The 26018-nt window shown below is 38.1% G+C and overlaps 3 protein-coding genes across 3 annotated transcripts in view; 1 reads left to right on the top strand and 2 right to left on the bottom strand.

Annotated features, from left to right (window-relative positions):
- Positions 1 to 26018, bottom strand: part of pdcd6 (programmed cell death 6) — a 160993-nt gene that overhangs the window by 59904 nt on the left and 75071 nt on the right. The gene's annotated exons all lie outside the window — the stretch shown is intronic.
- txndc5 (thioredoxin domain containing 5) lies at positions 12264 to 19421 on the top strand. The gene is made up of 10 exons (XM_087789106.1): positions 12264 to 12491; positions 13066 to 13218; positions 13444 to 13549; positions 13671 to 13767; positions 14553 to 14668; positions 15022 to 15108; positions 15925 to 16086; positions 16174 to 16256; positions 17427 to 17556; positions 18356 to 19421. Exons 1-10 carry the CDS (start codon positions 12310 to 12312, stop codon positions 18476 to 18478), a joined length of 1239 nt encoding a protein of 412 aa, XP_087645232.1. The 5' UTR covers positions 12264 to 12309; the 3' UTR covers positions 18479 to 19421.
- Positions 19554 to 26018, bottom strand: part of bmp6 (bone morphogenetic protein 6) — a 50000-nt gene continuing 43535 nt past the window's right edge. Inside the window, exons 5-7 of the mRNA XM_087789105.1 lie at positions 25755 to 25831; positions 22187 to 22297; positions 19554 to 20467 (exon numbers count right to left, since the gene is read on the bottom strand). Coding sequence (XP_087645231.1) covers positions 20318 to 20467; positions 22187 to 22297; positions 25755 to 25831 — 338 coding nt within the window. The 3' untranslated portion in view covers positions 19554 to 20317. The remainder of the gene's footprint in view (positions 20468 to 22186; positions 22298 to 25754; positions 25832 to 26018) is intronic.

Below are 26018 nucleotides of genomic sequence, written 5' to 3'. Positions count from 1 at the left end.
GACTGTCTGAGCAGATGCTCACAGGTCGGTCACCCACACAAGGACTTCCTTAAACTCTTTATTAATTCTGACGCTTGAAACAATATTGTGTTTACGCTGATCCCGCATTGTGCTGGTTCGACACAAGAGAGCGTTGAGGTCAATACGCAGAAGCGAACAAATCATCCCTAGGAAAACAGTAAACATCTGTTTTGTGACTTGGCCACCTATTTTTGGCAGTGTCAGCCTGACTTCAGCAAGGTTGGGCCCCTTCTTATAATTTCCATGAGCAGGACTACCAGTAAGTGGGTGACAGCATTGGGGGAAAATAAAAGCAAAAGCTTTACGCAATGAAGGCAGGTACTGAGGGTGCACTTAAAGTGTCAACCTGCATGTCAGAAAAACAACAAAAAAAAAAGAAAGCAAAAATGCTTGCTCAGTTATTTTGAAGTCTCATGGCTGTTAATGACCCGAATACCTCTTCTTTATTAACCCTTGTGTCAGGGTCAAGGTGACCCGAAGGCCCGAAAACAAATGTGTTTGTGGCATTTGTTTTCAGGCTTTTGGGTCACTTTGAGATAACACAAGGGTTAAAGAAGAACTTATAGTCTTGATGATATCTAGATGTAAACGCCACACAAATTATATCATTCTTAACCATTAACCTTTTGAAAACCACAATTTAGCCCCCCCCATGGAGATGATTGACATCTCATGCATGCAAGCAGAAAATAAAATGTATAGTATGATGTCTCTGACATTTACTTCACTTGATTTATAAAACTTAATAACACATTGGGTCATTCTCAACACTATAATCTCAGTACCTTTATATACTGTATATATTTGTTTCATCTACAATGAACACGTGAAATACAGAAAGCAACATTTCATAAAATCAACAGAAACACAGTTTTTTGTGGGGGGGTTTTTATCTTGTTTTATACATCTTTTTTTTTTTCTTTTATATTTTTTACTTCAAATATGTGTTGTAATTTGCACCGTCTGGATGATACACTTTAAATTTCGTTGCACTATCCGCAATGACAATAAGATTCTGATTCTGAACTGAACTTTTTTCAACTAAGAAAAAAATTAAGTAAGTAAGTAATAGTTATTTGTAAAGCGCCTTTCTAGACCAGGGTCACAAGGTGCTTAAACAATCAAAAATACAAAGATGAAATATATACTTTAAAAGATCAAGACACATAAGACAAACACAGGAGTCCCATAAAATCATGGAAAATCCTGAACAAATAAAAAGGTCTTAAGAAGTTTCTTGAAGGAGTCATTAGATCATCAAACACAGATGGAGAGAAAGATCGTTCCAAAGCTTAGGAGCAACAGCCTTCAAGGATTTCTCTCCTCTGGTCCTGAGGCGTGTGCGCGGAACCATCAGCAGATTCCAATCCAAAGACCTCAGAGCCCAAACTTGGGTATAAGGCTGAATCAGATCAGTGACGTAAGGAGGAGCCTGACCATAAATAGATCTGAAAGTAAGAACCAGAATTTTAAAATTGATCCTGAAAGCAACTCGCAGACAGTAAAGAGTTTTAAGGATCGGAGAAATGTGAGTTCTTCTACTAGAGCGGGTCAGAATTCTCGCTTTAGTTTTGTAGAGTTTTGTATTAACTGCAGTGACAAAGAGACATGTCTTTGTCAAAAAACAACACACAGGTTTCTCAGGCTCAGTTTGACAGACTGACCTAAGTCACCCAAGTACTGACTCAACCTTATCACCAGGCGCAATAACCAGAGTTTCAGTTGTGTCCACATTTAGCTGCAAAGTGTTTTCACACAGCCATTGTTTGATTTCTAGCAAACATTTGACTAAGATGTTCAGCCTCTGGGGCTCAGTTGGATCAAATGAGCAGTAGAGCTGGATGTCATCAGCAAAAAATGTGTTAAGAAACATCAGGAAATCTCTGAATGATTTTACCGAGGGGAATCAAGTACAGCAAAAACAATAAAGGACCAAGAACAGATCCTTGTGGGACTCGCACACAACATATCCGCTGATTCAGACCACATTTGATTGGCAGAAACACTGAAACTGCGCCAAGAAAGGTATGACGAGAACCACTTTAACACAGACCCAGACAGTGCCCCTTCATCCCTCAGTCTTCTCAGCAGGATCTGGTGATCAACTGTGTCAAAGGCTGAGGACAGATCCAAGAAAACCAGAACAGTGTATTGACTCGAATCAGCCGACATCATGATGTCATTGGACACTTTCAGTAAGGCTGTCCCCGTAGAGTGAATTTTGCAGAAGCCAGACTTTAACTTCTCATGGATGTCGCTCTGATCCAGGAACAAAGAGAGATGCTCAGACACCACCTTTTCTAAGTTCTTGGACAAGAATGGAAGCTTAGAAATAGGCCTGAAATTAGGTCAGTTGGGTCTAACCCTGCCTTTTTGAGTTAAGGGTCAACAATGGCATCCTTAAATGCATTGGGAAAAACCCCTTTGGAAAAGGAGAGGTTTACCATTTCGGTAACCCAGGGGCCAATTACATCAAACACTTTGATAAAGAGCCTAGACGGAAGGACGTCGGACGAGCAAGAGGAGGGTTTCATCTTGCTCACCAGTGCCGAAATATCAGCCAGAGTTACAGGTTTAAAGAAGGCCCACAAGGTGGAGGCAGGCTCAGTGACTGCAGGGGTTCCATGCAAAAGGGGAGGGATTTTCTCTTTGATCAATTTAATTTTGTCAGTGAAAATCTCAACAATGCATTGCTGTCAGCTTCACAGAAAAAAGGGGTGATTGGAGCAACAGGGCACACTTGAGAATTTATCATGTCAAATAAGTAGAAAATATTTTAATCACGCTTATATATTTGTCCATCTACAACATAATTTGGACTTTGAATTAACAGCATTATATATTTACATGTAAGACACATGACCTACTTACAAATACCATTCATTCATTTATCACTATGAATATGTTAAACATTACCGATGTTTTAAATCAACCCTGATAGTAAAGTAAGTGTTTACGGCCCAAGTCATCTTGGAACCAGGATGTTTGAGGTTTTTTTCATGCTGTAAAAATTTGTTTTTTGGCAGCATGTGTTTGTGTTTTCGAGTCTTTCAAGCGGATCTGTAATTAATTCTACTTTCTGCTCTTGTAAATTTGCTTCACCTCATAGTTACGGATTGCTAAGGTTATTCTTAATTGACTTTATTCCACTTGTATGAATGAGACCTTTGGCTTCTGCGAGGGTTTGAGTGAGGTCAGCTGCTGTTTCTTATTTTACTTAAAGAAACTGTCTTAACGATACAGGGTGTAATGTATATCTTAAGAAAAGGTAATTTATTTATTTATACATACAGTCAAGTATCAGAGGCATCATTTTAACAGTTCAACTAACGGAAAATGTGGTACGTCTTTGGTAAATATGAATAACAAGTGTTGAATTTATATATGAAATACAATTAAAATATCCATTGTTTGATTCAAAATACTTTCATCAATAGTAGTGTATCCTTTAAAATACGTTTTTTAATATTAGGACTCTTCACAAATAAATCGAGTAAAAGGCAGATGTTAAATTTTGATTACCTTTCATGACAAAAGTAAAAATATTATTAAACAACTTAATCTCTCACAAAACACTGGATGAAGTTACATTGAAGCGATTTCTCTGCTTTGAAAACCAAAATAAGAAACTCAAGTAAAGCTGTCATGGCAACCGCCAAACACTTTCCCTTCCTTCATGCTCTTGTTATTTCGAGTGCACTGCCCTTGCTCTCTTTCCCAAAAATATTATTATTACAAAGCGCTTTGTTTTCATCCCTCTTTCCCCATTTTCCGTCTCCCCCATTCCTCCTTGACTTCCTCTCACCCACCCAGATGAAAAGACAAGGTGTTTGGGAAGAGGGGGATTGTTCCAATCATGTGGGTGAGTCCTTTCCTTTCCCAGAACAGGTGTCTGCTGCGGTGGCTGTCTGCAAAGGACATTGCTTCCTCTTTTGTTGGTCATATCCTGTGTCCCGGATACGATGCTGTCCTGTGTCTCTCTGATCTTCATGGAAACACGTCTGGTCTGATTGCACGTCCAGGTGTGGGACATTGCTGGGAGCGGTCCTTGAAAGAAGGACTTGTACTACAAGGTACTTCTTGAATGTCTGCGTGACAAAAAAAAGATTCACTGGGAAAGAGTTTGTTGACTCCAATTTTCCAGAAATTAATTCAATATAGCGATGATCTGAACAGTTACAAGCTGTTCTTATTTTATTGCTATTAGCCGGGAATTTGGAATATCACTCAGCATCTGTTGGTTTATTCAATCCTGCTTTCATAAAAGTAGCAGCTGATTATTATTAGAGGAGTTTTATATCCTGCATTTGGTTTTGTTGTTGTAAAAAAGTAAAAACAAACTGATCTGTTGATGCTTGAGTGAATTAATAAAAAAACAAATACACAGACTAATCAACAACAATTGAAAATACACATAAAGACATCCAAAACATTCCCTTTTTTATGGAATAACTAACAATTTAATTATTTTAATTAAACAAGAGTTTTGTGAGAACATACTGTTAAGTACACAAGAGGCCAGATCAAGTTAAGAGGCCCTCGAATCCTCACCTTAGTTGCCCTTCAAAAAAGGATTGATTTTTTTCACACTTGGGTCCCTTAACTACCACAAACTTCATTTATTTTATTGAGGTTTAATGTGATGGATCAACACAAAGTAGCACATATTTGTGTAGAGTAGTGGAAATTTGAAGGGGTTTCAAAAATGTGGATGAATAAAAATGTTGTGTGCAAATGTATTTAGCTCTTTGTACCGTGACGTGACACCCTACAATGAAATGCAGTAATGCCTGCAGCACTCAATGGTTAAACAGGTTACCTTTGCGTCATGTATGTATGTCATAGTACCAGTAAAGTATAAATACATCTCTTCTGTGAGGACTTTTTGTAAGAGAACACTAGTCAACTAAGAGCTTCATAACAAGCTTCATCAACAAGGGAAGAAATATGCAACAACTGGTGACCTACCAAGATCTGGTCGTCCACCTAAATTAACGGACAATGACAGCACTGGCGAAAAAAGCAGCCGATAAGTCCATTGTCACGCTTGACAAGCTGCAGAAATCTGTCCACGGGACAATTATAGCTTATGCATTACAACAGCAAGAAGAAAGCCTTCGTTAAAAGTAGGACATACAAATTTCTGTTTGTAGTTTGGCACAAGCCACGTGCGGGGAACGGCATGTGGTAGAAGGTGTTTTGGTCAAATGAGACCAACTTTGAACTTTATGGTCTGAATGCAAAGCGCAAACAATCACCACGGTGGAGCAATCCTCCCGTCTCACTGGAACGGTCAGTGTGATGGATGCAGCTAAATACAGGGCTATCCTGAGATTCACCTTGACCTTCAACATACAGCCAGAGGTATATGTTGGTTAAAATAATAATTATGTGTTAGGATGACCCAAAGTCCAGACCTAAATCCATTGAGAATCTGTAGCAAGACTTGAAAATCGCCGCTCACAGATGCTCTCCTTCCAATCCGACTGACCTTTAGCTATTTTGCAATGAAGAATAAGCAAATATTTTAGTTTGTTGATGTGTTAAGCTAGTACAGGAATACTAGCTAGAAAAAGTGGCTCCAGAATGGACTATTTTACTTCAGAATGGTGTCCAACGTTTTTTTATGTGAAATCTCAATAAAATACGTTTAGGTTTGTGATTGCAAAGTGACAAAATGTATAAAAGTTGAAGTATGAATACTTTTTCAAGGCAATGTTTGTGCAGGTCAGGATTAGTCTGGCAGAGCGTAATGTTTACCTGCTACACCTGATGATAGTCACACCTGATATTTCCAGCACAACTTTATGGGCCTCCTTTATGGCTGCCAAAAATGTGCTGAGAGACAAAGACAGGGAAGTATTCTCCAAACTCCAAGAGCAGCCCTTCTTGGCTATTCCTTTTCTTGGTCAATGAACTGTATTTTTCCATTCCTGTCTTGTCTACACATAGCCTGGTATCTGCTAAAACTGGTATATTTTTGTATGATTTGGCCGGTCAGCCACACAAAACCACTAGATGATGTTACAAAAACTCTAAAAGACTTGAGTGTGGACATAGATACACTTAAATTTAAATAAATTGTCTGGTTTTATGTGATGTACTGTAAGCCCATGTTTATGTCACTGGAAGACTGACCTGGGCAAAGTGCTGCTAGGGGCCAACATTTGGCCCTCAAAATGAGTATAAAACATTTAGAAATGTTTTTTTGAGAACTTAGTTTTCCCTCAAAATACTTAATTATGTACATAATTCTTTTTTGGAAGAAAGTTCTGTGGTGTCACATTTTTAGGTTATAGTTATAATTCAAAGCGCAAGTGACAGTAATTAGTGAACAGTATAACACAAACTATTTTAAAATTCTTACAGACACAAACATTTTATTTATTTATTTTATTTTTATTTTTATTTTTTTCTTCAAATTGTCATCAGACTTCACCCCTTTTCAACATCCCTTCTGTCTTTCAGCTTGACGGCCCCTCGCAGGGGTCACAGTAGATAATATTGCCCCATGAAAAAATGTAATGGCTCACTCCTGGCAAAGACCCTTGAAGAAGTAACCAACTTTTTTATTTTTAAACAGACGGCTTGGACATGCATATACATATCCCACGTATCAATAAGGCCTAGTTTTTGATTCAACTTTTTTTCACTGAGACAAAGGTTCAATACTAGGGTTGTGAATTGCCTAGAATCTGGCGATACGATACGTATCGCGGTACATGTGTGATGATACGAGATATTGCGATACTGTAGGAACAACAATATATTGTTTCTTTTAAATACACAACACTTTTTCTGGCTTTTACAACAAAGAAATGAGCAAATACTGTCTCTGATCAAATGTGAAAGTGCTTGAAAGAAAGTGCTTCTCAAAATATTAACAAAAATGTTAAACTTATATTAACAAATTAACATGCAATATCCAGTATCTGTCATTGTTTAATTTTTTACTTTAAACTGTTTTGAAGCCAAAATAAATCCAAGCATCAGCTTTAAAAGCTGCTGGACTCTAATGTATCCTTTCTTTTCCTTTTCTTTCTTTCTCATTGCTGCCATTTCACCGGTTTTGTTGATACGAAGGGAAATGACGAATGTTGCCAACTAGTGGCCGGAGGTTTAATTGCAGCACACAAATGCACAAACGCTGTGAATATTTGAGTGTTTATTGTAAAATAAAACATGGAATGATTGTCTTTTATACACACACTATTGAAATTATCAATACACAAGAGAATGAGGTCAATATGATAGTTATCAACAGTATTTCTAGAACAGTATTTCTAGTTTTATTACTCTCTATAGTTACTCGTATTTCTGTTTCGGAAATCTGTTTTATCGAACTCTGCAAAAAAGCTTCCTGAAAAGTACGATCAAGTTGTTGATGAATTCACACTTTCACTCCTTCTGTGTAATCTCCAGCACTCGCTCCATGTTATACTGAAAATAAACAGAACAATCATCGCTCCCTCGGGGTCACTAATCCTTCTTTCTACCTTTTTCACTGCAGCCTGTCTGGCTCTGCGCCGAGCCATCGACAGTGAGTGACCGCTGGACACCCACAGGTATGCGGCCCCCACATCACAGTCCAAATGTGAAACATGTCCATCGCAATTTGGTGATATCTGTGTGACACGCTTAGATTAAATAGCCATGTGTGGTTACTGGCTCGCCGTGGAAACAATAGAGCCCCTCTGGGAGAGTCTGGTCCGTGTGTCGATGTTATTTATCATGTGCAAAAGTCAAGGAAAATAATCACATATATCATTTTTCACCTCCTTTAAACTGTAAAAGAGTTTGTGTTTCACTAAATGTGCAGCAGCTGGAAGTGGCCGGGGTAGCTGGGAACCACGGGTCACTGGAGGTTGTCGGGGCCCTTTTTTTTGATACGGCAGCTTAAATAAACGTTAGTGGGTGGGAGCTTTTGTAGCGCTGACACCTCCATGTCAGCACAGCAGAGAGAAGTGGGGCAGGAATATGATCGGTTGTGTCATAATAGACGCAGAATAGCATTTGGATGAAATGTCATTTAAGGTCTTTGAACCCTTTGAGAGCAGAGGTTTAGTTTGAGTATAGGAATGACTTATGCATTTATATAACATGATTGATGTGAAATGCATTATTATTGTTGTTGCTGTTGCAAGTTTATCTTTTAACAATTTTTTTCAGGAAAGGTCGATAATGGCGCAGTGAATAATTAGTAATCATTTAATAGTAATTCAGTTTGAACTACTTTTTACTATTTGTATCCACATAAGTTTTTGTCACACTTTTAAGATAAAGCTGCAGTGCCTTTATCGTCTCGGTTCTCTATGCGTTTTGCTAAGTTCTGACTGGTAAGTAAGTAAGGAATAGTTATTTCTAAAGCGCCTTTCTGGACCAGGTTCACAAAGCGCTTGAACAATCAAAAGCAATACACATTTAAAAATGCCTAAAATGTACCTATAAACTCTAAAATACCAAGAAATAAGGTAAACAAAGAAGTTTTGAAGGAGTCAGTAGATCATCAAACACAGAGAGAGAGAAAGATCGTTCCAAAGCTTAGGAGTAACAGCCTGGAAGGATTTCTCTCCTCTGGTCCTGAACCGTGTTCAGGAACCATCAGTAGATTCTGATCCACAGATCTCAAAGCCCGAGCTGGGGTGTAAGTCTGGATCAGATCACTGATGTAAGGAAGAGCCTGACCATGAATAGTTCTGAAAGTAAGAACCACAAATTTAAAATAGATCCTGAAAGAAACTGGCAGACAGTGAAGATTTTTAAGGATCGGGGAAATGTGAGTTCTTCTACTAGAGCTGCGACCTGCGGACAAAAGAAGTTAACTGGAATTCGTTTGTACATGATATCATCGACATTTCAAATGAAAGGTGTCTCGATAGATGTGGGGTAATAATGTTGTTTTGGAAATCACAGCATTGGTAGAAATTAGCGGCTGGGTAGAGGTTTGCGCTCTTTGTATTCACTCATGGTTTTTATGTGCGTACAAATAACTAACGATGAAGCTTCATGACACAGTGTCATGATGTTTAGAGGTCAGTAGGTGGCGCCATCAGTTTAAAAATGATGTGATGTTTTATCAAAACAGTTGTTCAAAACAAAGGAAAATAGTGCAGAGACCACCATCTAGTGGACTCTGAAAAAGTATGACACTGCTTCATGAAGCTTCCTCAGACCATCATTATAAATAATAATAAAAAAATCACAAAAAAACACAGGGTTTTTTTTCCTCTCCTTTTTTTTAAGAATGACAAGATACTGTATTAACACCAGGTCAGGAGGGAGACAACTTGTGACCTTTTTTGAATTAATGAAAGTAACCGACGTCATGAGTCAGACAGCTTGGAAAATCATATTTGATTTGTGACGTTACAGGTTATTTCCTTGTTACTCAAATGTTGATATTTGATGATGGTTCTCTGATTTTCTCTCTGGAACTTTAGTATTTTAGTAGTTTTCCTGGAGAAGCAGTTTCTTAAAGGAGATGACTTTAAAGCACTGTCACACACGGAAAGCCCTTCATAAAAACTATAGGTATTTCCGAAACTCAGATCATGGCTGGTGCATGGTAGGATAATTTCCCTCCCACTTTTAGCATATAGACATTCAATCTGGCCGTGGGCTCACTGGAAGAGCTGAGGCAGTCTGGAATATTTGGACAGCGAGTGACATAGTGCTGCTTCGGGCGACACTGTCTCTTTCCATGCTGTAACATCTTCCTATCCTCATCCCACTCTTCCTGTTGTCCAGGTGAAAGTAAAAAAAAAAGGTGTATGATTACAGAGAAATGTGCGACATATGGTTCCATTTCGAGCTATGAGAATATTTCAAATCGTGCCAAATCGTTGTCAACTCTCAACTCTCCGTAAGTGCTGTGACTGAGCTGCCACGCTTGATTTACACGTAACACTACGCAAGGCTACAACCCCCATGAGAGGCACTATTTATCCAGTGTTATAAATTGGATTAATTATATTTGCCTTAAAATGTTCTCACTCTCGATCCATTCAGGTGGAGCCGCCAGCTTGACTCACATCTGACCATTGCAGCAGAAGCCCAACAGTCCATCCGTCTTCCAGAACCAGTGGCGGTGTGACACCTGAGCTGTGGCGCCCATGTTTGTGTAATTTAACCAAAACTGTGTGTTCTTTTCACTCTTATTTTCATAATATTTCATCCTCTCATGCACGTCTTTATAAATCGCATGAGTCACTGGTTTGTTCTACACAGACGGGCCTGAAGTGCGAAGGAAAACGTGCACAGACTGCCAAACAGACAGAGTCAGTTATGACTTATTAGAACATTCATAATCACTTTATAAGGATTTCCCTGAATACATAGGAATCCCCCGACCACCTTTTAAATCATGCTCTCTTAGTTTCTACTGATCATTTCTGTACAGGGTGGCCACTACAAGACGACTTTTAGAAACAATTGTCAGTAGATTTTTTTTAAGTGACAATGTGCTGAAACCCCCCAAAAGAAGAGAGTTCTACATGGAGTGAAGTTTTCAAAAAATGTAAGGGTTTTTGGGGTGTTGATGCTTATTCTGAAATCCTGGATAGAATTCATTCCTTTTGGAAAACAAAGCTGTGTTATAATCAATATTCATATTCCGTCTGCTGTCCTGATCATGAATATTGTTTAATTTAAACTAATGTATTTTATATTAATTATTTATTATTTGTATGTCATTTCATGGCAATGTCTCTTATTTTAATCTATTTTATTCATCTTTTTCTATTCCATCTGTGTTATTTTTTTTTAATACTCTGTAATGCCATCACAAGAAATTCCTGTGTTTACAATGCTGGCAATAAACTTTTCTGATTCTGATGTAGCTAAAGCATTTCACAGCGAAATCATCAGCAGCAAAGTATATTTCTCAATAACAATATGGTGTGTTAAAGTTAGTTGTAAAAATATCCAGATTTAATAAAATACAATACAATACAGTACATTCAAGATCATGTGTATAACAGAGATAGTGACGAAAACAAAATGGATTGAAGATGAATGTGTGAGAATTGACTTTTAAGGATTTTATAAAACCAGGCCCGGAAAGCAGGATAGCCACTCAAATGGGAGTATAGCAGGGGTGTCCAAACATTTTTTGAGGGGGGCAACATTTAATGAAGGCGAATTTAGAGAGGGAAAATGTGAATTGTCACATCTTGATCAAAAGTTATCTCATTTAGAAGTTCCAAATATAATCCTACTACCATTAACCCATTCAACAGAAAATCGCTACATTCTTAACAGACAGAAAAATAATTAGCATTAAAACTTACTTGAACTTGTGAGTCACATAAAGGTATTTTTTATTTTATGTTTAACTCTTTAGTTAAATAATACAGTTTATAATTAACCTTGCGGGACACATGCAATCTGCAGCGAGAATTCTTACCTGCTCTAGTAGAAGAACTCACATTTTCCCGATCCTTTAAAACTCTTCACTGGCTGCCAGTTTCTTTCAGGATCAATTTTAAAATTCTAGTTCTTACTTTCAGATCTATTCATGGTCAGACCTACCATCAGTGATCTGATCCACCCTTACACCCCAGCTCGGTCTGTGGATCAGAATCTGCCGATGGTTCCTGAACACACTTCCGCTCCTAATCTTTGGAACAATCTTCCTCTCCGTCTGTGTTTGATGATCTACTGACTCCTTCAACAAAAAGACATTCTTATTTGTGCAGGCTTTTCCCTGAATTTCTGGGACCGTGTTTGTCGTATGTGTCTTAAGCATGTATTTTAACTGTGTATTGTTTTTGATAGTTAAAGCGCTTTGTGACTTTACAAATAAACTTTACTTACTTACTTACTTACTCGGGAATAACTTTGGACATGTCTGCCCTATGGCAAACTACTTTGTATTAAACTCAAAAGTAAGTAAGTTTTATTTGTGAAGCAAAGTAGCAATGATTCACTCTTTAAAAATAAGTGGCGATATTACCAAACATTTAGATAAAACAGTAAATATAACACTCTTTATTAATATAGCAACATATATTAAATGAATGAAATTTAAAGCAGATGATTAAATCTTAAATGAATTGAATGAACCGTTTTAGGTGATAAAACTTTTTTTTTTATCCTCCTTGGATTCCGTATTTTTTGAAAAAAAAATCTACCTCCACGTTTGTGTAGATCTACAAACGCTCGTCACAGTGAAATAACATACACCTCCGTCTTCCCGCGATACATCCATTCGCCATATAGCTCTAGAGCGGCTACCGGCTCCAGTCAACCGTGTCTTCTCCTGCAGCAGCAGCAGCACTCGGAGCAGTCATGGCTTTCTTTTGCACTCCCTCGGTTTTATCTTTTATTTATTGCACGTTGTTGTTGTTCGTCGGTGTGTTCTGCGACGCCGAGCCAGAGGAGGACGACCATGCTAAGCACACGTACACCGTGGACATGTTCAATGCAGCCGTGTCCACGGCGCCGCACTTTGTCATGTTTTTCGCTCCTTGGTAAGTGAATAAAGTAATAAAGTGTCACACAAACCATCGAGGATCGACTCGTGCAAAGTTCGAAACATGTTTGCAGACGTGGATCTGTCGCGATCCTGCAGTTCAACGATGAGCTGTAACTCATTTTTCCAATAGCCTCGGCTACATTGCTAACTAGCTTAGCCACAGTCAATTATGTTTTTATAAAAATATTGATTTATTTTGGTATCTAATAAAAACTGCTTTTGTAATTCGACCTATTAAAGTGATGTCACCACTGCATGTGCGTGTGAGTTCAAAGTTAAAGTTGTCGAACAAACGCTTACGTGGCACGTTACAGTTGTTGCTTTAGGTTGTGTCGATGTCACTGTGTCTCATCCCTGTTATAGATAATATTTGAACTGCAAAGACACACAAAAAATGACACAATCTCATACTAAGCAACAATATACATGCGTAGTAATTACACATTTATTAATCGTGTCATTTTAATAGGTGGAAATTTAAAAAAAAAAAAAAGGGTTTAATAATCTTGAGGTTTTTTTTTTTAGCATTTGAAAAAAAGGTCATGTCTTTGGTTTTCTGTTGCTTCCAGGTGTGGTCACTGTCAGCGGCTGCAGCCAGCATGGAATGAGTTGGCAGATAAATACAACAGCATGGACGATCCTCCGGCGTACGTGGTGAAGGTCGACTGTGTCCAGGATACAAAGTTCTGCTCCAACGAACACGGGGTCAGAGGTTATCCAACGTGAGTTGTTCACCTGCCTGTGCTATGGATCGAACCCGTACCAACTACACCCTGCTAGTATAGTTTAAACAAAATGCGTTGATAAATAAAAATGTCGATTGTATCGATCATTCATGAACACGTTGCTGTCAACTATTATCTCACAGATATTCTTCATGTTACTCGATGGACATGAAATGTGTTGGTTTTTTTTAAATTGACATTCAAGCGCTTGTTGTCGTGCAGGCTGAAGCTCTTTAAACCAGACCAAGAGTCTATCAAGTATTCAGGACCAAGAGATCTGAAGTCTCTGGAGACCTGGATGCTGAACACCCTCCAAGAGGAAACTGCTGTAAGAAAATTCCCTTCTCGTATATCCCAACTTTATTTATACCCAGTTTTCTCATGTAAAACCATGAACCAATAGATGGCATTTCTCTTGATGCATTTGCTTGTGTTACCTTTCCTTCCAGGAGCCAGTAGCAGAACTTGAGCCACCAAAAGCTCCAGAACCCAAGCAGGGGATGTATGAACTCACTGCTTATAACTTCAAGGCTCACGTGTCCAAAGGTAACGTAAGATGTTTGCTCAAATATTCTCTTTATTATCCTCCAAGCAACACCTCTTTTAAATCTAATTTGTGTCCTTGTCAGGACATTGCACTATTAATAACCAGGAATTATTATAAAACCCCTGCTCTTTCTATTCATCTGTACACATCATCTTTATTTGTTGTGTATTTTGTATTTTTTCTTATCTTGATTTATACATCTTTAGCTGAAGTATGTGTCGTAATTTGCACCGTATTGAGGATGCACTTTAATTTCTTTGGACAATGGACAGTACATAGATTCTGATTCTGTGTGCCTGCTTGTATAGAAAAGCAGAAATGTAGTTTGCATAGTTGTCATATGATCAGGAAACTGTCGGCCTTAATTCAAGCCTGTCAACACACCAGCAGTCAACTTATGCTCCTGGATTTTTTTTTTTTTTCTCTTCTAAAACAAAACCTTCCAAAATAAACATGGTCGGTGATAATTGCCGAAGGCCCTTAAGACTCGCTGAGGTCCAGTGTTTTGTTTTTGTAGAGACCAGGAATGACTGGCTATGATGTCAGCATCTCTTTATGGTGTTTATTGGTCCCGGCTCTGCATCCTGGCAACGAGCGAGCAGTGCTTGTGTTAATTGTTTCACATAACTGACAAGTGTTGCAGTTATTCTTATATGTGGAGTTAATTGTTTCATCTTCTGTTTACACGCCGTGATCTCTCCGTTCAGAATGAAGTGCTTTACATGACATTGTCTAGAAATGAATGCCATTTTATTTATATTACCTTTTTCTTTTCCTCCTGAAGGAGCCCATTTTGTGAAGTTCTTCGCCCCATGGTGTGGTCACTGCAAGGCCATGGCGCCGACGTGGGAGCAGCTCGCCAACAGCTTCGAGCACTCTGAGGACGTCAAGATAGGAAAGGTAGGTGTTTTACTTTCAAACTATAATCCAACTAAAGCCCACTTTATATAAACTGAGACATAAGTGAAAATGAATATATAATATATTTAGACGCTGAACTTGGAATATGGTGGTCATGGTCTGATGAAGCTTCATGAAACTGTCATTATTTTCAGAGTCCACTAGATGGCGGTCTCTGCACTATTTTCCTTTGTATTGAACAACTGTTCTAATGAAACATCACATAATATTTAAGCTGATGGTGCCTCCTACTGACCTCTAAACAACATGACACTGTTTTATAAAGCTTCATCAGGCCTTTACTAGAATATTGTTTAAAACTCTGATTTATGTCCCTTTAAATGTCTTTCCAGGTGGACTGTACGCAGCACTATGAGGTCTGCTCCGAGCAAGGCGTGCGAGGATATCCCACTCTGCTTTACTTCAACAATGGACAGAAGGTATCAGTTGTGTTGGTAGAACATTAATTTTCAAACGCATGAAACCCTTTAATCGTTTCATTCATTCAAATGCATTTTGCCTGTAAAGTGGGTTAAACTGCAAACCGTAGACTCGTGCCAGCCCAAAACCAAATATTGTATCATTCATCACACTGTACTTTAGTAGAAATACTGCTTAAAAAATGTGTAAAAAAAACATTATTATTTATCTAACAATACATTTTATGAGGCCTACTTGATGTTTATGTTTAAATCTATTGTAGCACGTTTATTTAGGACCAGCTAAGCTCCCTGTCATTGTCTGCACTCTGACAAACCTGTGATTTATTGGAGCCGCAAATAAACTTCGAATCAACCACAGAACTCAATGGGAGGCTCTGATTAATGCACCCACCTTTACTTATGGTGCCATCAAAACGGTGAACTCTGATTCCACACACTGCTCTATTTAGTGACTGCTGATTGGTCGTTACAATACTGTATTTATATTCTACGTAAATTTTGCTATGTGGGATCGACAGCTGGGATTGGTCAGCTGGGCGGCAAAGCATTATGAAAACCATTCAGGTGACCTTATATGCAATAGGATGGAAAACTGTCCATTACTCATTGTAATTATTATTAATTATATGTAGGTAATGAGAGATCAGGCCTCAACATGTATTTGAATATTGAGAATTTAAATAAACTGCTTTGTGGAGTTTGTTTGTTTGGGATGGTTTTCAGAACGTGCAGTAAACTGAGCACTGTAACCTCCAAACAGGTAGTTTATTATGTCCTTGTCTTTAAGTCGTTTGAACTGTTTGTTTGTCGCAGGTGGATCAGTACAAGGGAAAGCGAGACCTGGACTCCCTTAAAGACTTTGTGGACAATCAGTTGAAAGCCGCCATTGCCGAGGACGTGCAGGAAGAAGCGAACGATGAAGTCAAATCCAATGAAATCCCTGCGGCCGATGAGGACAAGGACGACGATGATGAGGTAAAGTAGAGCATGATTTTTTAAGGACAACAAGACGATGTTTACATCATGATTAATGCTATTTAATTAATTTGTGTTTCACTGCAGTCTGACGTGTTGGTCCTGACTGAGGAAACCTTTGAGGAAACCATCGCCAAAGGAGTGACATTTGTTAAATTCTACGCACCTTGGTGAGCGTGTTTAAAAGCTTGATCATTTCACTCCTATATGAAACAATACCTGGGGTGTGGTTTATTATATTCAGATATCTTAATCTCAATGACTGCTGAGGTGATTGAGATGCATATCTTCAATAGACTTTATTTATATTTGATCCTCGACTAAACCGTTGTAATTTGTCTATTAAAAAAACAGTTTTGTTTTAAATTTTTAAATATGTTTACACATTGACCCAAATTTTGTTTTCTTCAGAATATTTAAAATAGTTCCAGAGTGATGAAATCTATGGTCATTAATAAGTTGGAAAACAAGATTCCATTTTAAATTATAATGGTAGAATTATTGGAACAGGTCAATAACATTTGCATTTACTGTTCAATTTAGGAAAAACTACTTTACCCGTAAGTTAAGGTTATTTCTAAAGAGCCTTTCTAGACCAGGGTCAAAAAGCTATTTAACAATCAAACAATAAACGGTTTAAATATATACTTTAAAAGGCCAAGACACATAAGACAAACACAGGAGTCCCAGAAAATCAGGGAAAAGTCTGCACAAATAAGAATGTCTTCTTGAAGGAGTCAGTAGATCATCAAACACAGAGGAAGATCGTTCCAAAGTTTAGGAGCAACAGTCTGGAAGGATTTCTCTCCTCTGGTCTGTAAGCATGTTCAGGAACTATCAGTAGATTCTGCTCCACAGACATCAGAGCCAGAGCTGGGGTTTAGTTTTAAGGATCAGGGAAATGTGAGTTCTCCTACAAGAGCGTGTCAGAATTCTGGCTGCAGAGTTTTGTATTAATTGCAGGCGAGACAGATCCTTCTTGTTTAGACACCAAAACAAACTGTTACAATAGTCTAAACGAGAAGACACGACACAATCTGGAGCTTGTAATCCATGAGTTTGTGACATCATTTTCCGTCTCTCGTGGTGGGTCAGACATTTCAATTATCCGAGGGATAATTATTGCTGTCTGTACAAGTTTCTAGATGATGACTGAGTGTTTCTGGTAACGTCCGCTAACAAGTTGGTGCCTTCGTAAATGAAAGCTTGTGGTCAAAACTGCTTTGGTCTTTGGCTTGCATAACCGAACCACACGTCCCTAACTCTAACTTCTAGGTTGTGTTTACGCTCTTGACCACCATGTGTTGCATACGTGCATCTCATCACGTCCTCCCTTACAGGTGCGGCCACTGCAAGAACCTCTCCCCCACCTGGGAGGACCTCGCCCTGAAGGAGTTCCCTGGACTCACCGACGTCAAGATCGCCAAAGTCGACTGCACTGTGGAGCGCACAGTCTGTAACAAATACTCTGTGAGTACACAAACACTGAGTTGCATGTACGACTTTTCTGATGGCCAAATCACGTGCCGCTCATATTTGCTTGCACAATTAATTTACAGTCGTTATCTGTTGTTTTGACTTGTCTGTCAATCATTGATCAAAATGATGGAAGTGGAATGTGTAGGTCAGGTGTGGTCAGGGTTCAGGATCCATAAAGTTATAAGTATTACATTGGGTTTTATTCACTTCTACACACGATTGTTTATAGTAATTTAACTTGTTTATTGGGCTGTTATCTGAGGGGAAATGTGTTTTACATGAGAAGTATCAATGAAAGTGTGATATAATAATTCATAAAATGCTTAACTGAAAACATTTTTATCAGTAAAAGGTGACTTTAAAGTGGCTAAAAAACAAACTTGTGTACTATTTATATAGAAGGCTTATATTGTAAACATTATTTGGGATATTATGTTTAAAATTGTACTAATATAAAACAAGTGAAGACTAAAAGAAAATCTAAAATCTAATTAATACTTAAAAATGGTCTTTAAATGTGAATCTAAAAGGTTTTGCAGAAGTATTTGATACTTTTAGTCAAAACAAATGTGTGAAATGAAGTCGCACTTGAAAATGATTTGACCATATTATAGTGTAGGCCTGGAAACAAATGCGTTTTTGGTATCCCTTGTGTCATCTCTTGGTCAAGGTGAACACCACAAACCCATTTGTTTTCGGGCCTCTGGGTCACCTTGACCCTGAGATAACACAAGGGTTAAAAAGCAGTGAATGAACCGTATTTGACTTGAGTTGTTTATTCCATTTCCAGATACAAGGATACCCGACTCTGTTCATCTTCAGAGCCGGCGTGCAGGGAGAAGAGCACCTCGGCGGGCGGGACTTGGAGAGTCTACACAGCTTTGTGATGAAGCAAACGAGGGATGAGCTGTAGACGCTCTACTTCACCACTAGCTCTTCCACACACTGCATATTTGGCTCGGTGGACTCAATCGTTCCACTGCAATCCAACTTACTTCTTCCACTGTTTAAGGACAAAAATACTGTCAGAGGTTCGGGGGCGGGTTTATGTTACTGATGTGCAACCTCAAATACTTGTCAAGTAGTGGAGGCCGATAACCACTCACTGCTCAGTAAGATCTTTTAAGATGGAGTGGCAGTTATCCCATACAAATCTTAATTGAAATTCCCTTTTTTAGAACATTTTATCAATCTATTGTTTGACACTATACGTTCTATTGACGGTACAATCGATGCTAGCCTGTGAGACCTAACTCAGGGAAACGCACGCCAGTGAGGAGATGAGGAGGATTTCATTTCACCGCATATTAGTCTCGCCCACCAATCTCTCTCTCTTTCTCTCTCTCTCTCTCTTCATCCCTCCTTCCTAAAATTTCTGGTCTCAATCTCTTTGTTCATGCAGACGTTTCTACTGCTTGGTTTTGTGTTAACACAGAAGGTCTGAATGTGAAGTTGCTGTTCGCCATGTTGCCAATGAGTGAAGTATTTTTTTGGGGTGTTTCTCATCCAGTGAAGTTTGTTTTACCACTGACACCCACACTATGATGTCACTCTGAGGGCACTTTCATATTAATGGTGATTATCTCTATGAAGCTCTGAAAACGTCACGCCATACAGACTTTGTTCACGCACACTGAAAAGAATAATTCAGACGAAGCTTTTTTGTCATTAAAAAACTTTATGGTTAGCACATGGCCAAAGGAACTCCAGTGACAGAAGGTTTTTCTTTTTATATTCTTTATGAGTCATGGGTTGTGCACCTCCCATGATATTTGTAAAAAAAAACAAAACAACAAAAAGTGAATAATGGCACGTTGTAACATGAGATTTCATAATAAAACTTTTTTTCCAAAATACATTACGTTCCCGCTTCTGTCTCTTAATAAGGTATGTGTTTTATCTTTTAATAAAAGGTGAAATAAATAAGCTGAAACGTGTATTTACAAAGTATGTACAGAAAGAACAAACCTTTACATGATCAAAAATGTAAACAGCAGCTTACCAGAGGTATATTTTGTAATTTATGATCGATTAGGCACACGTGGTATTTATTAAAAATATTTCTTGGCAATAGAAAAGTTTGGAAAAAAAGTCATTTTGAAGAAGCCGAACCAACTCACAGTAACAAGTTCAATTTGGACAAAAAGAAAAACGCGATTTCGGGAAAATGCAGCTGAATTTGAAAGAAGTTGTTGTTCAACACAAGTCGGGTGTTTGTGACACGGGTATGCTTTCCTGCGATCTCTTGATGGGCTGTGGGAGGCGGACATGGAAAGAGCCATTTGTGGCTTGTCGCATGGATAAGGCTGTATTCTTCTCTCCTTTGGGGGGAAAAACATCAGTTCAGCCACAACATGCATCACGATGAACCCGAAATGGTGAATCGCAGCCCGGCGTGAGGCGGGCAAATATTGACACTGAGGGGATATTTTGGAGCGGTGCGCTTCTAAAATTACATGCGGTTATTTTGGTTGTGTCCATTTTATATTTTTGGGAAAAGCAAATATGGCTTCAGGACATATCAGCATTATTATTTATATTTTCAGCATCTGGACCTAATTGGTTTGACGTCGGCTCTTAAAGATGTCATCATGGGTTCTGTGTCGAACAGTGGAATGAAGCAGATCTCAGTCAAGGTTTTTCTTCGCCTGCTCATCATAAACCAGTTTACGAAACACCTGGTCTCCACTCAACGTTTCAGATTCTGTGCCGGCCCAGGAGGCCTCGATGAGGCTCCAGTCTCGTGGTGAGGTCAGTGACAGCCGCAGGCCCGCACCACCATGTTCTTGTATTTCTTCAGAATGACGTTAGAGTTGTCGTCGAAGTAGAGCACTGAGATGGCGTGGAGTTTGGTCGGGGCGCAGCACGGCTTCGGTACATTCTCGGGATTCATCAGGTGCACCTGGAATTGCAGGACATTTGTGAGTTATTTTTTAAATTAACAAGGTGCTTTACAGTAGTGATGTGATGATGAAGCTTCATGAAACAGTGTCATGTTGTTTAGAGGTCAGTAGGTGGCGCCGTCAATTTTAAAATGATGTTTCATTAGAACAGTTGTTCAAAACAAAGGAAAATAGTGCAGAGACTGCCATATAGTGGGCTTGGAAAATAATGACACTGCTTCATGAAGCTTCATCAGACCATCACTAATTTACAGTAGAAAAGAAACAGACCCACACTGGAGCTAAAGGAAGGTACATGCAGCTTCATAATCAGAACTCCAACACTTTCACTGGTTCTACAAGCCACACATAACTTGTTAAAAGGAACTTAACTACTTATGGTGTTCTCATTCTTTACCTCAAATGTTAGCAACTCAATATTTTTTCTTTCTCTGATACTTTTTGTAATGTTAGTTTTAGGTATAAGGACAGTACCCCAAAAAAGTCAAGTTTTCAACTGGCTTTTGAGCTCATATAACCGTCATTACGGTAGTCTCCTGTGCTAACACCCAAACAAAGAAAAGAATTGCCTGTAGAGCGGTACACAAACTTGTACAAAACCCCCAGAAATAAAATACAAACAGCTTCTGAAAGAAGAAAAACATTAAGTGTTCCAATAATTTATTGATGGAAAAAGTCTGATGAATGAGTGTGTTGATTTAAGTGTGTCTTAAATAGATGTTGAACTCTATTGTATCACCAGTATGTGTGTGTGAGTACAAAACTCTCTTTTCATTGAAATATTTACATTACATGAAATAATCCCCCTGCCCACTAAAAACTCTTTCTTTTTCTGGAGATGAAATTTTGTTTACCATAACCACACCCACTCTGCTGTGTTTAGTCGAACATCAATGTTTGTTATCGCCTATCATCCATCGAGAAAGACTCGTTGTATAAACAAAGATGATTACAGCTGGCTGTAGGAGGAGTGAAGCCATTATTACTTCATAATGGACTCCGCTCTAGTAACCTCTCGTTCGCCCAGATTTCAGACGGGGGAGAACTTTATAAAGTAATAACTACATGGTCATGATGAGGGACCAACTGCATCTTGCAGAGGAAGAAATTTGAAACATGTGAGTGAGTCAGGAAAGTGTTCACTGTAGTTGCTCTTTAAGTAAATTATTTTATTCCAAAATCTCTTTTGAAATCATACTCCCTGATAAGTTAAAAAAAAAATATGAAAATATACAAATCACTGTAAATATTTATAATATTTGATCAATGATATTATTGTATTTCTCATTTACAAGTTGATTTTATCATGTTATAAATTGTTAAAATGGTAGAAAACAAAGACAACTTAATTTGGGAGAGCCTTGGGAACACATCAATGTAACCTTGTTCTTGGATCATTGGTGGATTTTGTAAATGTCTGTATCACGAAACCTCATCATCTGTTACATAAGAACTCAGCCACTAGATAGAACCAATCATTATAATACATAGCTCGGATGAACTCTCCTGCCGTACGGAATTAGGAAAAAAAAGTTAGCAGTACTAAAACTGTCCAGCATTTTATGACCCTTAAATGTTAACAAACTTCCTGGTATGTCTTCATGACTTCAACATTATTGCTGCAGCAGCAGTTTACACTCCCTCCACCGATCATGAAAGAAAGCCTTATTAAAACGAGCGGTGCAAAACCCAAACCACCAGTAGGTTGTTGGTCTTACCAGTGTCTGTACGATGGCGTGGTTGGTTGCGTTCATGTGGGCATTGAGCGGGAAAGAGCACTCTCCGTCACAGTAGTTGGCTGCGTAGCCTTCAGGAGCAATGATCCAGTCCTGCAGGCAAAAAAAAAAAAAAGGACAGAAATTATAGCGTCTTTGGTATTCTCAAAGGTTTTATTATACTTGTGGAGGAGTAATTGCAATGGTTAAACGTTGAAATACTTTATTTGGATCCGTGTGTAGTGTTAAAAACTGAAAGTACAATAAACCCAAGGTATTTAAGTTCTATATAAATTTATTTTTACTTTTGTAAAGCGTTGACCCACATGTTCCACATGAGTCCATCTGTCGTCTGCGGGGAGGTTGAGCGTTCACCTCGTCTCCGAGGACAAATCCCTGCACAAACACTTGTGTCTGTGGAATCGCTCAGGGAAGTAATACTTCTCTTTTCCTTCCTCCCGCTTCACTCTGATAAATTCCCTGCATGCATGTTTCACCTCCTTCGTACTTGTTTTCATGGTTTTTATCAAGTGTACCTTCCTGTCTGTCTCAATAACACGTTTGTCTTTCATGTCCCCGTCTGTCACTCTCCTTCTGCCCAGCTGGCTTCCTGTGTGTGTGCGTGAGTGTGTGTGTGTGTGTGTGTGTTGGCAGTTTCCCTCTAGATGTCAGTACTGGGTTAATAGCTTTAAGCTTCTGTGGAAGAAGGTACGCAACTTTTCCCGTCTTGTTGACTTATTCCAGAGCCTGAGCTTCGGTAAACACGCGTAAAAATGTATAAACAAAAGGAAAGACTTGAGCCTCATGGAACTGCCGTCCGCTCCCATATAATTCAAAAATAGAAACCTTTATATGTGTGTAATTAAAAGATCCTGTTTTATTGTTTCACATTCCTTGCTGTGTTTCTTTTGATTCCAGTCGTGTTTGTTATTAAAATTATCCCGCAAAAATGTTGACTTACATAACGTGTCGGTGCCACATCATGAGTTTTTAATTATTTAATTATTTTCTCTTCATTATTCTGTTTTTAAATCTTTGGTTTGTGACTTTTTTTTAATTTGTGGTTTCACGACTTTTTAAAGTCTCTCTTGCTCATTATGTTATTATATTTATTATAGTTTAACCATAGACTAGTGTTTGGGTCTGATGAAGCTTCATGAAGCGGTGTCATTATTTTCAGAGTCCACTAGATGGCGGACATTTTGAGAGCTCTTTTGTGTTGTGAGTCAGTTGTTCTTGAAATTACATTTAATGTGGATGATTTTAACTGGTCGATCAGTCTATCAGGTCTCAAGTGAGAAACAACAGAAAGAAATAACTGTGTTGCAGAAGGTAAAAAGAAAAGTTCTGACAGGGTTAAAAGACAAAAAACTAAGGGAAAATACTGGGTATTAAGAACTGAAGCCAAACTGGAAGTGCAACATACTGCAGTTCTCAGAGTGTCCACTTGAGCCTTGTTGCAAAAAACGTATATGACATTTTAAAAAAGTTACAGACCTAATGTGGGTAATTTTCTTCCAAATTCCCTTTCAAATATATCGGTTCTCAATTTTGCAATAGTAGAGGCATGTTTGTTTTGATTTACAAGTGAACATCAGCTACTATACTCCTCAACTAAATAAAAGTGGTTTCATCGACCAATCATAATTCATTTTTTATGTGGTCTTGGGATAGTTGGGTCTGAAATCAAAGTAGATGAATGTTCATGTTGATATGTTGACCTATAAAGTTGCCAGTGAAGTGATAAGTGAAGGAACATAGAATGGAATGATTGTGTCTATGGTCTATGGTAGTGATGGTCTGATGAAGCTTCATGAAGCAGTGTCACTAGATGGCCGTCTCTGCATTATTTTCCTTTGTTTTGAACAACTGTTCTAATGAAACATCACATTATTTTTAAACGTATAGCACCACCTACTGACCTCTAAACAATATTACACTGCTTCATGAAGCTTCATCAACACATCACTACTCTCAATCCTTACTTAGTTTAACCATAGACTAGTAGAGTAGAGTAGAGTAGCTGATGTTCATTCGTAAATCAAAACAAACATGCCCCTACTATTGCAAAATTAAGAACAGAAATATTTGAAAGGGAATTTGGAAGAAAATTACCCACATTAGGTTTGTAATGATTAGAAAAATTGGAATGAGAACCAGGCTGTAACTTATTTAAAATGTCATATACGTTTCTTGCAACAAGGCTCAAGTGGACACTCTGAGAACTGCAGTTTTTTTTTTGTCTTTTAACCCTGTCGGAACTTTTCTTTTTACCTTCTGCAACACAGTTATGTCTTTCTGTTGTTTCTCACTTGAGACTCTCACTAGACTGACCGACAAGTTTCTTCAGTAAAATCATCCACATTAAATGTAATTTCAAGAACAACTGACACACAAAACAAAAGAGCTCTCAAAATGTCAACATTATCAAAGCTTCTGATCCACAATCTATTTTCTCCTGATCATAATTGGAAACATTTCTTAAAATATTTAGTCAGGACTGTTACCATAGGATCTTATATTTGGAAGCATCTGAAAAAAGGCAATTTTTTTAAGGTCAAAAAGGTCATTTTAAATGCCAAACTACAGAACTCGGATTGGTTTCTTGCTATAGTAGAAAAAATGGTGTTAAGTAATCAAAAGCAGTGCAATAAAAATTAAGACTTTTTAAGAAAATTACTCTTTTCCAGGGATACATCGAATCTAACTTTTATTTACCCGACACCAATCAATTGAATCAGATCAAATAGCATATCATATTTTATATACAAATATAATTATTATTATTATTGATATATTTAAATATATTGAGACTCTTCTGCTAACAGTCGCTGCTTGACGGGTCGGACCCTTTTCATAGATAAACTTTTAAAATAATCGATCCAACTTTGAGAGGATCTGAGCATCACTTTTTATTTCTCCACTTTATCACTCCATCATAGGAATATTGAGCTGGAGGCAGATGTGATATTTTATTTTCAATGACTCAAATGAGACAAATCTAAATGCCTCAAGCAGTGGAGCTTAACGCCCAAAAGGAAAACACTTTCAAAAGGAACTTTTGTGTGTAAAAGTTTCTCTTCGAAATGAGACTTTTGACATGTAGATAACTTTCAATGAGGCAAAAAATTTGGTTAAAAATGACCACAACCAATTTACCATGAAGCTTCATGAAACAGTGTCATGTTGTTTAAAGGTCAGTAGGTGGCGCCATCCGTTTAATAATGATGTGATGTTTCATTAGAACAGTGGTTCAAATCAAAAGAAAATAGTGCAGAAACCGCCATCTAGTGAACTTTGACACTGCTTCATGAAGCTTCATCAGGTCATCACTACATTTTACATATACTGAATATCTACAAATTGTGGTATATTTATAAAAGTATTTTCAGTGTTTAGTGAAACAACATCCATGCACAACAACTTTAATCAGACACTTGTATTACACTTTGTTAAATATTGCCAATATATTGCCAATAATATTATTTAGTTTTGTTCATGCTTTAACTATTTGTTAAAGAACCCAAAAACTGCCATTTCAAGTTCTTTGTGGTATTAAAATGACAAGTACCTGCCAGCCAAGCTCTCGGAAGCTGACGTAGAGCTCATGTCTTCGACAGGCCGTCTTCTGGTCGCTGCTGTTGTACTCTGAAATCCCAAGAAAACACACATGAGAAAATGTACGTGCTGCGGTTTCTGTCCCTCATGTTGGCTGGAAAATAATGTTTTTTTTTTTTTTTTTTAAAGAATGACCTAAAAGTCCAGCAAAATTTGACCCGTTTCACTGGAAACCTGAGCAGCGCACGCCTCATGTAATGAGCCGGGCGGAGGCGCA

This window comes from Callionymus lyra, chromosome 4 (genome assembly GCF_982586985.1).
Source record: "Callionymus lyra chromosome 4, fCalLyr1.hap1.1, whole genome shotgun sequence".
Taxonomy (NCBI): Eukaryota; Metazoa; Chordata; class Actinopteri; order Syngnathiformes; family Callionymidae; genus Callionymus; species Callionymus lyra.
The sequence above is the reverse complement of the archived record's forward strand: the minus strand, read 5'-3'. Positions and strand labels throughout refer to the sequence as shown.